This window comes from Phaethon aethereus, assembly GCF_964289735.1.
Source record: "Phaethon aethereus genome assembly, chromosome: 8".
NCBI lineage: Eukaryota > Metazoa > Chordata > Aves > Phaethontiformes > Phaethontidae > Phaethon > Phaethon aethereus.
Genome location: NC_138584.1, coordinates 7619989 through 7637788, shown reverse-complemented (window position 1 = coordinate 7637788; position 17800 = coordinate 7619989). Strand labels below are relative to the sequence as shown.

The 17800-nt window shown below is 36.6% G+C and overlaps 1 protein-coding gene across 2 annotated transcripts in view; it reads right to left on the bottom strand.

Annotated features, from left to right (window-relative positions):
• The window catches only part of DNM3 (dynamin 3), a gene marked incomplete at its 3' end in the record, with an annotated part of 171968 nt that overhangs the window by 132815 nt on the left and 21353 nt on the right, over window positions 1-17800 (bottom strand). For both annotated transcript variants that reach the window (XM_082002893.1, XM_082002894.1), the window contains exons 3-9: window positions 11404-11553; window positions 9433-9636; window positions 8778-8876; window positions 7739-7899; window positions 4975-5117; window positions 2384-2519; window positions 956-1023 (exon numbers count right to left, since the gene is read on the bottom strand). In XM_082002893.1, coding sequence (XP_081859019.1) covers window positions 956-1023; window positions 2384-2519; window positions 4975-5117; window positions 7739-7899; window positions 8778-8876; window positions 9433-9636; window positions 11404-11553 — 961 coding nt within the window. The remainder of the gene's footprint in view (window positions 1-955; window positions 1024-2383; window positions 2520-4974; window positions 5118-7738; window positions 7900-8777; window positions 8877-9432; window positions 9637-11403; window positions 11554-17800) is intronic.

Here is a 17800-nt window from a genome sequence, read left to right as displayed (position 1 = left end):
TTCAAACACTGCTTGCAAAGGTCTGTCTTGGCAGATAAATTATATAAAAAGGCAAACTATAAAAACATACCCAAAACTATCAGTTCACTACCGTAAATTGCTCAAGGCCTTTCCATCAATAAGGCCAGAAAAGTTCAAATACTGTACCACAGCTACTAGAGTCAACCATTTGAGAATTTACTATTACAAGTAACACAAAGAACATTTTCCAAAACAAAGCTTGTAAGCAATGCTTTTGAAAGATACTACATACTCACAAGTGGGTAGGAGAAAGGGGAAAAACAAACCAAAACAAAAAAAAACAATCCCACAAAAGAAGAACCCAAGCTTTTTGGAATCTGTTTTATTGTCAAAAGGACAAAAAAATGGGCATGCATCTGATAATGTGTCCCTCCAAAACAGACTGATCATTCTAAAGTGAGATAATTAGGTCTTCCAAATCAAACAAACAAACACCTCCTCTTCCCAAACCTAATAATATACTGCAGGCATATCCACAAAGTGAAACCTCAGCCAACTCACTTGTAAATCAGTCATTTCAAGAAACGATTGAGAATAAAGAGGAGTAAGATAGCGCAAGGGGTCTGCCGCAACACAAGCTGAAAGGTTTTTGCCGTATCAAGAGACAAGTTTTCCCTCTAAAACTCGTGACTTTTCAGGAATACAGGCTTAACAGGACTGCAGGCACTACCAGAAAAAAAAGGTCATTGATTTTCTCTGTAAAATAATTTTCCAGCATTTCCAGGTGAATTAAACCTCTTTGGGGAAACTAACTGTTTGTCCCAGAATAGCTACCTGAAAAACAGAAGTCTAAAGGATTGGAAGAAAAAAAAAGTCAGCTGCTGGGAGCAGTGCATTAGCAATGTAGACTAGCAGTCAATAGCCAGCATGTTCACAGGTTAAAAGGCAGCACCCTCGATAATGTGACTGGGCTTGAAAACAGGGGATCACTTGCCTGATACCATGTATGTTCTTTATGGCATAACTTATTTCTCTCCGCAGCTCCTTCTCATTGAATTCCATCTAGAGGAACAAAAGCATATGAGATCATATTAGGGGAAGTTTTTAATAAAACAGAAAATATTACGTCTCCCAATATAACTGGAAAACAGGCAAGTTCAACTTGACAATTTACTGGCAAAATATTAATTTCTAATTACACCAAACAAAGCAAAATATTTTAAAACATTTTAACCCTAAGGCTACAGGCAGCAGTAAGGATCATTGAAAATTAAGCACCCTTCCATTCTAGTTATACCAACAGCTGGAATGAATTTGCAGAGTTGATAGAGTAAGCCAGAAACAGGACTTGGAAGATGCAACTTGGGTTTTTTTAAGCCTGGTTTCCCAAAGTGGTGCAACTTCTGTGATTATGGTCTGCTTATCCTCCCCTTCCCATTCTACTGTTTTTCAACCAAATTTAAGAGACAAGTGGTCTCAGTTATGAATTTATAAAGCTTTTCTTTAAGTTTCTTGAAAGCCAGCTAGCTGAAAGAGAAGTTAGTGTTGTCACAAATTAAAGGGTCATTACCTAAGCCCAACTGTCATCTCTTCTGTTGGACTGCTAGTTGACCCACCACATTTAAACCCTGGAACCAACCACAACCCTGTCTGGTTCTTACCCCATTGAAAGTTAGGAGATGTCAAGGCAGTTGAACATAAAACAGGTAGAAAGGAAGCTTGGGAAAAGTGTAAGAAGAATGGGGATTAGAGATACGGTAGAGTTTGTGGTGAAGGGAAGCTGAAGTCACTGCAGTGAAAGAAAAATCAAAGAATATGCAACACAAATTCACAGGAAACCAGGCTTTGTTAGTTCACACCTCACTGGACCTCTGTTTATCTTGTTACCAAAGGATAGGTAAGCAAGAAAAGATGTATCAAGATGAGAATTGTTATCTCAAAACACCAAACATGCTTCTGTTCCACCTACTATGAAAGTGTAGGAATGAAAGCTGGCTTTGGTTTAATGCATTGAATGCAGGAAAGAGAAAACACAGAAAAAGGCTATTTCCCATAACTCTAATTTTAAGAGGTACTAGCTACTTGAACACAACAACTTAAATTTACCAAATGTAGTTGTTTGCCTGCCCCATCTAACCAGAAGGAAGATGACATTTGTGATAAAACAATTAAAAAAGCATGGAAAATAGTAAGCACTGGGACTATAATTATATTCCAATTCCTATATTTCAGAATTCTTAGCATGTGTCAATATTCAAAACTAGAAATGAAGCCAAATGTGTCAATTATAACTTCATGTAATTTCTTCCACAGTTAGGAGCATGTTCTTTCAATCAGCCCTCAACTTGGTTTTACTACTATCAATATGAATATAAGAGTACATAAATAAAACACAAAGCACACCAGCAAGATGGATAAATACCTTCACCAGCTCAAAAGGAAAACGTTCATGGAAAATACGATTGATTTTGGCACCTCCTGAAAGTTCTAGTGTATCAACCTGATCTCCTGATCCTTCGATTCTTTTTTCAAAGTCCACTGAAAACTGTTGTACCATCCTAAATTTCAAAGGCGGGGAGAAAAAAAAACACACACACAACCATTTAATCATGTCAGCTACCAACTCCTACTTCAGTACTATGTGACTACTAGTGGCTATCAAAACATGTTTAGGAATTGACAAATCTATTAAGAACAATTCATTCAGCCAAGCTGCCAATCCATAAAATCAATACCTACACATACACACCTCTACATCCCTTCTCTCTTGCAGGGCATAGCTCAGAATATTATTTTATTTCTTCATAAATGTTTGGGTTTATTTACTGTTTATTTATTATTTAATAATAATAATTAAATAATAATAATAAATAAATAGTATTTATTTATTAACTGTTTATTAAACCATATATTAAAAGTCAGCTACAAATACAGCAGGGTACCAGGCTACATTCGTGTTTTATCAATGATCACAAAATTGTAAATGTTACCATTATTTATTACATACAATTATTTTTTTTTTTAGGGGAAGAAAAAGTGATACCAGTCTTTTTAGTAGGATAAGCAAATAAAAGTCCTCATGTTTAAGTTACAATACTTACTGTATTTGAATAGAAAAGCACATCCGTATTTAGATGCTGTTACAGAAACTGCAGAGCTCAAAGGGGCAGACCACCACAAGCAAAAATCTCCAATCTTATGGAAAAAGGTACCATTTGCTGAGAGCTTACTTCTCCACAATGACCCTCTGATCTTTCCAATATCTTTCAAAAAGACAGTCCAATAGCATCATATGAATCAAGCCACTAAGCTGATCCAGTGCTGGAAAATTTGGAACAGTTTGCTAAGGAAATTACTTTCCCATGCCAAAAATCTAGCCCAGGAAGCAGTACTAACATGTCGGTGTGGCCGCTGTCAGTATCACAAGCTCCAGCTTACTTAGTAGCGCTTAGACTTCTGCAGCAGGCCCACTTAAAAGCACACACATGAGAATTCCTCCAGGTATGGAAGATTCATGGATAGCTCCATTTTTTATTTTTTTTTAAGTAAGTACACGCATTTGGTCATAAAATTTGAAATGGCAGATTCTGTCAAAAAGTAACATTGCACATAAACTGTACATAAACCTCAGATACCTATATGGCCAGGTTAACACAATTATAGGAAGAGTCCAAGTGGATGACCCCAGACTCAATTTTTGAAGAGGACTGCAGAAACTTAAGACCATCTTATGGGTGAGGTGAAGTTTTGTTTTGTTAGGTTTTTGGGTTTTTTGTTGTTGTTGTTGTTTTTTGGGGGTTTTTTGGGGAGGGAGGGTTTGGTTGGTTGGTTTTTGTTTGTTTTTACACATACATGCATTACAGAACTTATTCTCAAGAATCAGAGGAAAGGGTACTAGTTATGTTACTTTCCACATCCCAAAAGGGAAAGTGAGAAGAATTTTTACTGACAGAAGTAGTTAATTTCTTCTATAGCATCTACTTGTAACAAAGGAATTAGAAAAAACTATGCAGACAAGTATCAGAGAGGATGACTTCAGCTGAAATGGAATTCAGTTCTTTTCACTTTAGAACATCCATGATTTCTTGAGCCCAAAAGTTCAACATCTGCCGGGTCAGTTTTAGCACAAGCACAGGTGGCACATCACATCACCTGTTTTGCTGCTAGTTGTCAGATGTGTGCTCAGGGAGGCAAACCACAAGAAATAGTGTATTGGAGTGGATGAAAACCTATCAGTTGAACATAAGAATGCCTGCACTACAGCAGAACAAAAGCCATATCATGACAGTCACCAACAATAAGTGCCTAGGAGAACATAGCAAACACACAGTAAAATTTCTTCAGAATACTCTCTTGGCCTCAACAGATTGTTGTTCATGGATTCCATACAGCAGGAATTTGTCCTTGTACTTACTAACTTTAAATGTCTTACCCTCCCAAGAATTGCCTAGCTGCTTTCTGAAAGTACACAAATTTTTAGTGTCAGTTTCTGCAGCAAAGAGCTCTATGGCTTAGATGCCCATCACATGAAAGACTACCATCTATGATTATTTTTGATCTTGCCATCTTCTAGTTCTTTTGGATAGCCAAGTTTTTATATTGGGGAAAAAAAGCATTCCCTATTCTCCTTGCAGACTCCTCATCTTACAGACTTCTAACACAATCTCCTTCCTTTGCCTGAGGTCATCTTTTTGGCAGGCTGAAGAATGTGTCTATACAATCAGAAGCAGTTTCTTACCTTTGATCATCTATGTTGCCCATCTTTGTACCTTTCCCTGTTCTGCTTTCTCTCTTTTATAGGATTACTAAAATTAATTTAGGGAAAACTCTGCTGAAATTGTAGAGTAAATAAAGTGTTCTGGAACATCAAGTAGAAAATTCTTTGGAGTTAGCATATAGAATCCTCAACCACACTAGGGTTTAAATTTAAACCCATTAGAAAGAAAAAACCAAAAACAAAACTGAAAAACCCTACACAAAGTAGAAAAGTAGACAAAAAGACTAGACACTCACTGCAACAGGGCTTTTGTTTTTCTGGTTGGATCTTCTGGTCTGAAGTTCTTGTATACCTCTACTTCATGTTCTATAGAAAGCAGCTGGCTCTGGAGTTTGCTTCTGAAGGCTGGCAGAGTGTCCCGAATATGATTGGTAAGTTGCTAAAAAGCAAATAAAAATCCTTTTATACTCTTAATAAAGATGAAAGAAAGAGCACAACCATTTCCTTCTGACTGTCAAGTGTATCAGCCATGACCTGTGCTAGTTCACCAGCGTATTTCCTTTTGATCTTTGAAGCAATGGAGACTGTTAAAGAATGATACAATATCCCTTTTGCATACACATTATAAGGAGGCTTGGAAAATTCCTTTGTCCTCTCACTCACTGAGCCCTGTTACTACACACTTGTTTAGTTACACACAAAAAAGATACACACGTTATACATGTAATTAGAAATTACTTCTCATCACTCAGCACTGATGGCACCAATCCCATTTTGCTGGTATTCCTAAGTGCATTTCCCAATTCTCTATATACTTGTTCAGCATGACAACTCCTTTACTTTATAGCCACAAGGCAATGTGGGACAAAGAAGAGATTCTGAACATCCACAGCCCATTGAGAACAGAGATGGAGGGAAGTATAGACATACAGAGTACCTACTTGGCACTTTCCCATCATTGGGAAAATCACCTCCATGTGACTTCGGCTCCCTTGTACAAAGTATACTAAAGGGAAGTGATTTTGCCCTCATATTAATGATTATAGAACTTTACCTTTTTTAAACACTTGATTTTTAGCTGAAAAAGGTTTTACCACTCAAGAATATCAGCTTTCATTTCTGAAAATATACCCAAAAGTACTGGAAAACAAATTGAAGTAGAGTAGAAAAAGGCTTACCAGATCTGTGTTTAACTTACCTCACTTACTTTTGCATATATATATATATATATATATATATGTTGTAATGTGTTTGGACAGCACTATCAAAGTCCTACCTGTGCCATGCATTTCTCATGCACTGTACCCCTTCCTTGATTAAAATCAATGTGGACTTCTTGCACTATGCTGCAAACCCTCTTCCCAACCCCAATCAGACAAGCTATAAATTATGAATGTGATACACCGAAATATGTAAACTCAAAACATAAGTTGTTCAGCAGACAGACAGGCACAAAATCAAAAGCTAGAATTTCCCTGGAGCACCACCTTGTGGATGCAGAGAAATTGAAATATTATCTAAAACCACAAACAGTAATAAGTCACTAATATCTTAGGGACAAAACTGAGATAGATCTTCTCATATATAATATTCTACACAGAGTAATAGCAGCAGAACACCACCAGTTCATACTGAAATAGGTAAATTTATGAAACAGCTCACAAAAAAGTTAATAGTACATTAAGTAATGCAAGTCAAGACAGATAAGACAGTCCAAAGGTATATGCAGCTCATGTCTCAGTCTCAAAACTCAGACTTGTAGATTAAACTTTCAAAAAATAAAGAGGCAAAACATCCTAAACATGGACAAAATTGCAGGATACAAATAAGATCTTGCATCCTGCTGAAGTCTTTGGTTTTGAGGCACAAGTAAATGGCATTAGCATTCTTTTTGAGCGAGTCCAAAGCATGCCATCATGGCATAACCTGGCTGTCAAGTTACAGCTGCAAAGACACTGTAGCAAGAAATTAAGCAGGCCAGCCACATAGTTTTCTACCTTAATCAATACCTTTTCTGCTTTTTCCAGCTGCTGTCCAAAATGGACAAAGCCAGGCTGACCTGGCCTTTGTCTATTCCAGACCAAAGGCTGCAACTTGACAGTGAACTGGAAAAAACACTATCAAGTTTGACTTGTAGGAATACGAAGAACACTGGTCAGCTGATAAACCAATTTCTTTTTTTTAATAAAATAGAAATCATAGCGTCACCAGTAATTTTATAGAGGCAGGTATGACTTGATCTTGTCCTCTTCAAACTTGCTGAGATGCATCATCATTAGGGTCACACGCTATTCAAGCTAAGGGATGGCACTATGAAAAGAGTAACACCCAAAGACACAAAATGGTGAAGAGAATTCTATATTCCTCCAAGTCTGCTGTAGGCAGTGTCTTTATTAGGACACTACGCTATGGGTTTCTCCTCCAGGTAAGTGGGAAACAGACCTCTATTTCCTGCTGAAGGAAGCTGTGATCTGACACAGTTTGGCATGGACTTATAGAAATAAACCAAAAGTCTGGGCAAAACTAAAAAGTCTGAGTAGTGTGAACGAAGTGTTCCAATTACGTTATTTGTCATTTATATCATTAGTACACAGTACACTGTTTCTACTAAAAACTACAATAAAGTGTACATTTTGAGGTTAAATACAGACATACAGCAAACCCTCAGGATACATGATTTCTAAAAGTGTTTTGGAGGGGGGGTTCTAATTTCTAAATTGGAATTATAAAAATCCTGCTAAACTAGAAGAAAAGTGATAATTAAGGAATAGGATGGTATACTTTCCAGGAAGGGAAACACATCTTTTTTTTTTATGTTCATATTCAGTATTCAAGAGAACAGGGGAGTGCAGAAACTGTCAGTAAAAGTCAGAAACTCACAGTAAGTTTTTGTATGTACATGTAATATACAGCTTTGTTTATTACATAGTGAAAACTAAAAAGGCTAAAAACAGGACAGAATAAGTGAGGTTTACTGACCAACATTCATTTTTATAAAGATTTTATATTGGTCCTATCATTATAAAAGCTGCTTTTCACCATAAAAGTTTCAGGTTTTACCTGGTTTAGAACTTTTTGGAGATATGGTGTTCCCATCCGATCTGCCATGTGCCTATATGCTGGGTGGGAAAGAAAGAATTTTCTTTCTGCTAGAAGTGCTGCCTTTATGTCCTTCTTCCCCTCAATGTCTTTCTGGCTTCTGTTTACAACACCAATATAACCTAAAACAACAGAAAACCAATGGGTAAGTCAATGCAGCTATTGCCTGAACTACTGAATTCATATTAAATGGAACTAGACTGCCTCAGTTCAAACAAAATTTTCCAATTTAGGCATTTCAGGTATTGTTTACAAGTACTGTTATTGCCTTAACAGTGTCTAAATTGTTCATCCTATGTACAACAGATATAATTCCTTTTAAATCACCAATTCAAATACAGAAATAGCTGAAAATTTGGTGTACCCCAAAGCAACCACTTCAAAAATAAAGAAGAAAAACCCAAAACAAAGTCAAAACACACACATGGGTTTACACAGATAAATGATATGATACAGGAAAAATTTCTTCTCATCTGCTGGACCAACATTGCTCCATGGGAGGACATGGTGGTCTCATTAACAAATTATAACTAGAATCAAAATTCTTGATATTGTTATCAGTATGAGCAACTGTGGCAGTAGCTGCCAGTACAAGCCCATGGAAAATTTCTGGAAGGAATCAAAATTTGGTTTACAGTGACATTACCAAAGCTCTGGTGCTTGCTTCTGTCATACGCAAAGAAAAAAAAAAAAGATTCTTTTGTTACAAGCAACAGCAACCTGGCACATAAGAGAAAATTAGCTAACAACTTGTGCTGACATTCCTTGCTTCCTCTGGAATACGCAGTGCGTTTTCAAGGTCCAGGAAAAAAAAAACTATTTTACTCACAGGATATTTTTAGCACAGACACCTTTTTTGTTTGCTGAATAGATAACGATAAAAGCTAGGAACTTATCAAGTCCAGCATAACGTTTGATTCACCTCCAGGACTCCCAAACACCACCCTTATCCAAACCAGCCTCTGGATTGCAAAGAATACAGGCAACTGAACATTCTCACCTCTACGAAGAGGGAGTAATTTGTTTTCTAGAATTTCTCTTGCATCTGTTCCTTCATCCATCAGATCCAATTTTGTGATCACACCAATGGTCCTAAGGCCTGACCGGGGCGGAGGCAGGAAGAAAAAGATAGTGAAGCATCCTTTTTGTTAAGGAAGAACAATTACATCTTACAATTATGTAACAACAGATATGTGACATTCTCAAAGTTTGTATCACACAATACCAGCTACAACTGCAAGTTATGGTATGTGTGGGAAAGAAGGGATCATCATTACCAGTGCTGAAATGTGTTCCTCAAATCTCTTTAACAAGGCTCAGCATTCCTATGATATGACTGTATAAAATTTATGATGCAAGTATCCCACCAGCACCACAGTCCATTTTGCTAAGTACTACAAAAATTTCTAGATAGGCATTGCCCCACTTGCTTATAAGAGATAGTGACAAAATTTTAAAAATACATTTACAGCATCATTACCTGAATGATGCTGAGCTAAGAGCAGTTATTGTGATCTTGAAGCCTATATGAGGATGTATACATACACATCTATATAATATATTATAAATTATATTTCACACAAGAGTTGGTCTATGACTTCCAATTATGTTATTACACTTGAGAACAAAAAGCGGTTATGTTCAACCATGCTTACCTTGAGGGTCCACTTCCTTAGCTAATTTCAGTGCATCTGAGTTGGCCAGATCAGTATTAGCTGGAGTCACAGCCAGTATCAGACAGTTTTCTCGAGAGATGAACTGCATTATCATGTCTCTGATCTGTTGCTCAATATCTGGAGGCTGATCCCCTACAGGCACTTTAGTGATTCCCGGCAAATCAATAAGAGTCAGGCTTAATACTGTATGGAAAACACAGGATCATAAAACTGGTTCACATGCCAGACATGTCTAACAATGTCTACACATCTATAGCTGCAGACAAATTTTAGTCACTTAAAACCCCACATAATTACCTGTATAGGTATATAAATATTGTTAATGGTTCAAACAAAATGCCTGACAATCTGAAAAGTACACTTGTTTCCCTGTTGGTCTTTCCATCTCTGTTTTTTATAAGTACTAGTAAATATTTTAAACATTACAACTGGCATAGGAAAATGATACCTATACTGAATATCCATGAAGGCTCTCAGGCAAATGATGATGGCTTTCTGAGCTTTTTCGACCATCAGAAGCACGGACAACATACCATTCCCATTGCATCTTTCAATTCAACCCAGAACATGCCTTTTTTTCTTTTTTTTTTTTTTTTAAATACAGTCCTTCTCTGACCATGCTTTCAACACTGTCTCCAATTAAGAAATTCAAAAAAAGTCAATAGCTAGCCTAACTTATATAGTAAAATTGTTGTAAAGGGGTTCTGGCGTATGTTTTTGTTTTGGGTTTTTGGTTGTTTTTTTTCCCCTCTGTAACTTAAGAAAAAGTAAGAACCATGAAAAAGTTTGTCCATTAAGAAAACCTGTTTTGCTCTGGCATGATTCCCTCAGCACAGGCCACAATGACAACTAGCAACATCCTAGCTTGTTCAGCCAGTACAGGGGCAACAGGGTATCCTTTAGACAAATGAGAAAAATGCGATTCCTAGAAAGGAAACACAAGTAGTATATTTGGGGTCTGGCTAATACAGACAAGAGCTGCTGAACTAAAAGATTTATGCTAATGAAAAAGAGTAAGAGCATTAGGTAGGAAATTTTCACTTTCTCCTGGACTCATCATGTTCAACAAACAACCTTTCAGGCAGGGCATTTAGTTCAGCTCCTCTCTAGTTGGCTATGCCACATCTGTATAGCAGAGAAGGGCTCAGGGGCATATGTTTAGAGCCAAGGCTGCTCATGGTATATCAAAGGGAGGTTCAGCATCTCTTTAATTACCTCTCCTCTTATCTTAATCCTTCTGTCCTTTCATTTGCAATGAAGACATCAGATGAGGTGGTTAGAAAAATAAAATGCTTCAGCCAAACATACCACTTTTCTCCTATATCTAAGACAGATTCAATGCAAAACATTTTCTCTAGATTGCCTTCATTAAATTGGGCAGATGGCAACCAGAGGAATGAACTTTGATCTATACTGGGGGGTCTACAACAGAAAGAAGCTTCAAACACCATTATTGTCTAAATATATTTTTAGTGACAGTGAACAATAAACATCCAATAGGGCAAGGAAACATAATGACTTTCTAGATCACTGGTCAGGGAATTTATCTGGAGCGTGGCAAAAAGAAGTTTTGCCATTAAGCCTCCCATCTGCTATTATTTGTCTTTACTATTGAGCTACTATCTAATGGTATATGTACTAGGGAAGAGATTGGTTTTATCCTGATGCAGAGTGAGAATATTTTTAAATCATATGAATATTAAGTGGGACAGATAGTCTTCATTCTGCCCAGGTCTGGTGGCAACAGCTCTCCACTGTAGTTTTGTAACACAAGAGATGAGGATTCTCCAAGATTCATATCCACTTTTGGTTCAACTCAGTCTCAGAAGTTTTTCATCTCAGAAGACTTCTGATCAAGCAATGACAACACATACAAAAGCAGATAAGTAGACAGACAGAGCTACATAATACATTACATGACAAATATAAAAGTAGAATGATTTTACCTACCATGTGGAGAATATATTCTTAAATTAATAGGAATTGAAGAAATGCCTTTGTTCACTCCTGTTATTCTATCTGTTTCTACTTCAATTTCCTGACGAACTTCATCAAAATCAGTAAATTTCCTCCCTTTGCAGTGTAGAAACTCAGCATATTCTGTGAAATATATCAATAGCAACTCTGTATTTCACAGGCTTATAGACTCGGACCCCCACTTTTAAGGCCCTAGTATTCTTCAGATGTGTATGCACAAAAGCATGTCATCATGGATATCAGGAAAGCATTATATATGAGCACATGCTATAGGTATGACTGCACAGATGAAAACCAGCCTACAACAAGAAAGGGTTAGTTAAAGTCAAGTTGCCTGGATATGATTTACTGCTTTTATCTTTAGCATGTGATCTTCTGGAACAACCTGAATGATTCAAATAGATACCTTTTACATTAATAGAGTAAGGAACAGACTGTGAATCAGAGCCTGAGTTTTCATCTGATTACATTTGCCTGTAATACATCACTAAATGAAGAAAAGTAATTCAAGTTCTGTATCATGCAGGATTATTAGCATTTGTTTTCAAAAACTAACAGCCCGTGTTACACATGATTTTAACAAAGTAGTTCGGTACATTTCTACAAGCTCATAATGAAAATAGGATCACTTAAAAGCACTGTAATGTTTTTAACATGACTTTTCATTTCCCCAAAACTTCTTGTAGTCTAAATCCAAACCATGCTTAAGAAGATTGTAAAAGCTTTTAGAGATATAGCTGCTATTTTGCTAAAGTGGGAGACCATAATTCTTTCCTAAATCTTCAATATCATACAACTTGCCCTCTTACCTTAAAAGGGCATCAACCAGGAATCATGGATAGCTACAGTCTAATTTGTTAGGACTCAAACTTGACACTAAGTCCCTCTTTCGACTCTTGAATCCAAATACCGATACTAATTATTGTAACCTTCTGGATTTCCTGTCCTAGAGGTACGTAACCAAAAGCAGATCTCAGGATTTTAAAAATGGGGTTTCTTCCTTCAAAACAGAACACAAAAGTTTATCTCACATAGCAAGGCTGTAATCAGAAATAATGACATAAATGGTAACCACAGATATAAGCTCACATCCTGTCCCCACAGGGTCTAAGCAGTAGGACTGAAGAAAGTCTGAACAAAGTTGTGCATGTTCCAGTTCATTTCATCCTGCAATCAAGGAATGATCTCAAAGTTCCATTTAGATGTTCCTTCCCCAGAAAATGTTTGAGGGCTTTTTACCAAGAAACACCAGGGCAAAGAGCTTGCTTGGTACTCAAAGGACAGCAGCTCAGGAGACCTGATCCAAGAACATAGATTAATAGAGTGACTTCTGTATCACTATTGAAGTATGTTTCCCAAAAGTCACTTTATTACTGTCAGAGCTGTTAAAAAAAAAGTCAAAATCACACATGAAAACTTAACATTAGTTAAAGCAAACTGAGAGCCAAAAAAGAAAGAGGAGGGGAAAACAAACACCAGCCTTTCTGTGCTACAATACCATAACCCCTTCAGATTCAAAGTGCAAGGGACAGGGAAACCCACCCTTGTTAAGACAAAAATAATACATCTCTTATTTTAAAAATAAGAGAGTGCCTAACAAAAACCTTCATCTCATTTTTGACAACTTAAGAATTCCAGAATACCTTATATTCCCTTTTAGCTATAGCAGCAAAATTACAATGAATGGGGGGTTTGTATGTTTCATTGTCAACTGTTCATTAAAAGAAAATCAACAAGGAATATTCAAATATTTCAAAGTGAAAGATAATATGGTGCACAAAATAAAATATCTCAGTTACTCTAGCACATTTGAGAATTCACATTGTAAAATTTGTCATCTCAAAGTTGGAAATTAACTACCTGCTGAAAAGAAAAAGCTGACAAGTGGTTCTTATTTCATCCCAGTTCTTCATGCACTGCTCCTAGCATAAAATAAAGTGTATTCTTCTTAGTGACTTTTTTTTTCCCCCCAATGGTTCATCAGATTTTCCTCAGAAAAATATTTCAAAATTCAATAATTAATACTTGGTGCCTAGCTGTAATCAGTTGGCTGACTCAGCTGATAGTCAAGAAGCTTTTCTCTCTGTTCCACTTAACACTCAGTAACAGAAAGAGTCCCTATCTGAAATGGCTTCAAGGTAATTCAAATCAAAATGTTTGCTACTTTTTAGCTGTGTTAATATTTATCAGTAGCTCATTCCTCCCAGTAACATCTGTGGTCCCACTAGTTCTGAAGGAATAGATTTTACAACAGTTCATAACCTGCAGTGCCACACACAGCCTTATGGAATAAAAATTCAAATGAACAAGCAGGGCTTTGTTTTGCTCTTTTCAGCCCTTAGCCTGTCCTTGGCAACGATGCCTCAGACTGGATAAGCACATGCTTTAATGCAATCTTCAGTTTTCAGCTTTCATACACAGAAAAATACTAGGAAAACATTTTATTTACATTTTTGTGGGAATGTACACAAAGCCAGACAAGAAAAAAGGATCCTGCCTAATGTCTAGTTTTCAGACATGTATTTTCTGTATAAAATTGAAGTTATGTTAAGAGAAAGAACAATCGGATAAAAAAATAAACATTGTCTTTGCATGTGGAATACTCTTTTTTTTCCCACCCAGGCTCATTCAAAGCACCTTGGATAACACAGAATGAAAAAGCTACCATAGCATAGTTCTTGTCAGTGCATCCAACCACAAGCGTCATAAGTGATTATTTTTCTCCTCAATTTTGATTTAATTAGACAAATCATACAAAAAAGTATTATGGGATAATATTTTTGAACATGCTCCTCATTTTTCCTGTGAGTTATTTCTCCTTATGCTTTTATGATTTAATCTAGCACAATGTTATATTGTTATTAACAATAAATAACCATTGTTGGTTTTAAACCATTTACATTACATACATACTTAAGAACTTTCATAAATCTGTCTCTAAGCTAAAGAGAACAGAGCTGGGTATGCCATGTGACAAGACCTGGAACAGCCCTTAGACATACATGAGATATTTTTTGGAAAACATCCTTGATCCACATCAAGCTGAACCCAAGACCTTTCAAAGTCTGACAAAGCCCAAAGACTTTACCCTGTACAGAATAACCTGTTACTAAAAGCTAGGAATTTAGCAAGATGAGACCTGGATTCAGAACTCTTCCCCACCTGATTTCAAGCAGAGTTGTTCCAAGTCTGTAGTGGTATCCAGTCTAGCATATTCAAAAAAGTCTCCAGCTTGGAATTTTCCAAAAAGGTGCTCATTAAAATGTGGACCTATAGCAAACATTTTAAACTTATATATATAGCAAAGGGGGAATACCTTCTATTACTGCATCTTCTACCTTCCAGTCCCTTAGAGAGATGTCACCCAAGCAACAACAGTCTTGTTAGCCTCAACGAAGCCTTCCACAAAGCCTCAGAATGCTTTTCAAAAGATTGATTTAAAAACTTGCAAATAAACATTGTAGGATAAAGTACATCACCCTTTCTGGTTATGGATCAGCTTTTTCTGAACAAAGTAAATGCAGTTAAATGAATCTGTTTAGACCTTAGCAAATCACTCAATAGTTCTTCATTTAAAAGAGGGGCAGTATCAAAAGCCCTTGTTGTCTTACCCCATCTATAATCCCTCCTCTAATTCTCCATTTCTCTAGCTTTGCTAACATGCTGAAGATGAAGTATTCAAAACCCAGGCATTCCACGGCTAACCTTCAAGCAGTAAGGCTACAAGAAATAGAAGTACCCTGGTATTTTCTGAAGAAAAAAATAAAAAATCTTGTCAGTGCAGAGGACAAGAATATCATAGCAAAAGAGATTAAAAATATTAAAAATATTAAAAATAGTGTAGATCTGATGAAAGTAACCAGCATAAAATACCAGGTCATGCTCTTCGGAACCAATTAAATCATTAATTATAAGGGTAGATACTCATACCAGAAGAGGAAACTATTCTTTTTGATGCAATAGTCTTTCACATCCTTGAAATTATTTTTTTTGGTAGAAGAAATATGCCTCTGTTCTTTCAACCTTCTCCCACAGATCATGCTTCCTAAACTCCCAATCACTCGCACAGCTATCATCCAGGCATTTTTCTTAAAGCTACAGAGGCAGAGCTCTCATCAAGATCTTACCAGGACCAGAAAAAAGTGGAAGAACTACTTTTAAAACTGCATTTCTGTTGATGCATCTTGTACAATATTTAATCCTGTATTTTACAACAGCATGACATCAGTGAGTTATGTTCTGTTAAGATCCACTGTGAGCATGAGGTCCTTTTCTGAAAACCAGCTATCTAATCAAATACTAGCCTTTCAGTACAGAAACAGCCCTTATCCCAGGCTGAACTTCTTCCTACCTTTGGGGCATTTCCCTTCCTTTGCAAGCAATTTGGATTCCAGTTCTGCCCTCCAGTATATTTCACAGTCTCATTTGTATTTGTCAAATACAAACTTAATAAACACACTCTGATCTGTCATCCTCTCAGTAATGCAAAATACTGAACACAACCTGGAGGGATGTCCCTTCCACTCTGCAAACAACTGTACATCCATCTTATATGAGTCTTTTTTAGACCACGTTTCCTGAGACCATTTATTACATTAAAAAAAAAAATCAAAAACATGCAAGATAATTTAAAAACGCTTACTGTACCCAAGATAAGGCACCTGTCACACATTTACAAGCCTGCTACCCTGAAATAAAAAAATAAATTAGACTGATATGATAGGGTTTATTCCCTTGATGAATTTGTCTTGGCTGCTATTCACCTCAAGTACCTTCAGCTTATTAACTAATAACAGATTTCTTTTTCCTAAAAGTGAACAGGGAAGATCATGGAGTGGTTCATCTTGAGAGTGCTCACGGGGCATGTGAAGGACAACCAAGGGATCAGGCCCAGCCAGCATAGGTTCATGAAAGGCACCTTTCTGGTTTTTGTCCTTGAAGACCTCCAAATGCCTTCCTGCTGATGAAGTCCCTAAGATCATTTGAGTTAGCCAAAATAACCAGTCTAAACTCTTTTTATAAATTTTTAATTTTCTGTTAAAGGATTGTTTTTGCCACCAGATGGCAATAAAAGATGGGCATGCTTGTGGAGTAGTCTTACAGCAAAAGATACTTGCATTAAAGCTCAACAGCTTCAATAGAAGAGAACGTGTGCAAGACTTCAGAAAAAGATCAGGATGTCTTTTGAACCTTATGGTGATTTACTTTCCACTTAGTGTTTTAATGAACAGAAATGAAACAAATGTGGGTATTGTACATGAGACTCATTCATCTAAAAATGTCCACCTCAATAATGATTTTCAAAAACTGTTAATCTGCCACTTCTTTTTCTTAAGAAAATCTCTTCAATTCCTCAAAAAAAAGTTATCAAAATGAGGAAAATAACCCTCCTAGAGCCAAGATATTTTAACATGTAAATAATAAGTAACAGGATTTATATAGCAGGCAATGTATTTTTAACAAACAGAAGACCTACAACAAAGGCTTCAGCCAAAACCCGAGTAAGTTTTTTGTTGTCACTGCTGCATAAAAAACATACTACCCAGTATCAAGAAACATATATAATTATTGAATTATTTTGCTTCCACAGGCAGAAGAAAGCACAACAAGAGGAGAAACAGATTGCCTAAGGTTATACAGAATGTGTGGCAACAGACAAAAAGAAAAAAAGAAAACACCCCACCTCTCAAGACCTTCTCAGGCCTTTCAAGTCATTACCTTCCCAAAGCTTACTCACCAGCACCATTTAAAAGTATCTATTAGCTCCTACAAAAAGTATCTAATCTTACTGATTTATTAGGTCAACGAATCACCAAGCTAGTAAATATGCTGAAATTTGTGAAACAAACACATAAAATGTTTAAGAAATAGATTTTGATATACAAATTAAGGCATACCAACTCAAAGGAAGAAAAACCCACCAGCTCACTAGCCCTCCTTTAAGAAATTATGGTAACACATGACAAATCACTACATGTTAGCATGCTTACTGGCAAAACTTGCAGAGAGAAGATTAACAGTTGAAATGGAACTAATATACCTTACACAGAATTCAGTTATGTTGCTCCAGGACCACTGAATACTAATGCAGCCTTAAAATTATTGCCCCAGGTCAGCTGTGTGCCAACACTTACATCTTAAAAACACACAGGGAAAAATCCTTCTAAAAGCACAACTACAGGAATGCATGAAAAAGAATTGTGAGTAAGAAAGTGAGACACCAGCACTCTACACTCATTGGTAACTGCTGAAATATCGCAACAGTTCAGCATTTAAAATAAATGCTGCCTGGTGAGAAAGAATAAGCTCCCTGTATCTTATGCAGAGCAGTCAAATACTGAAAGAACCAGTATGTCTTTTGCCTGAATTT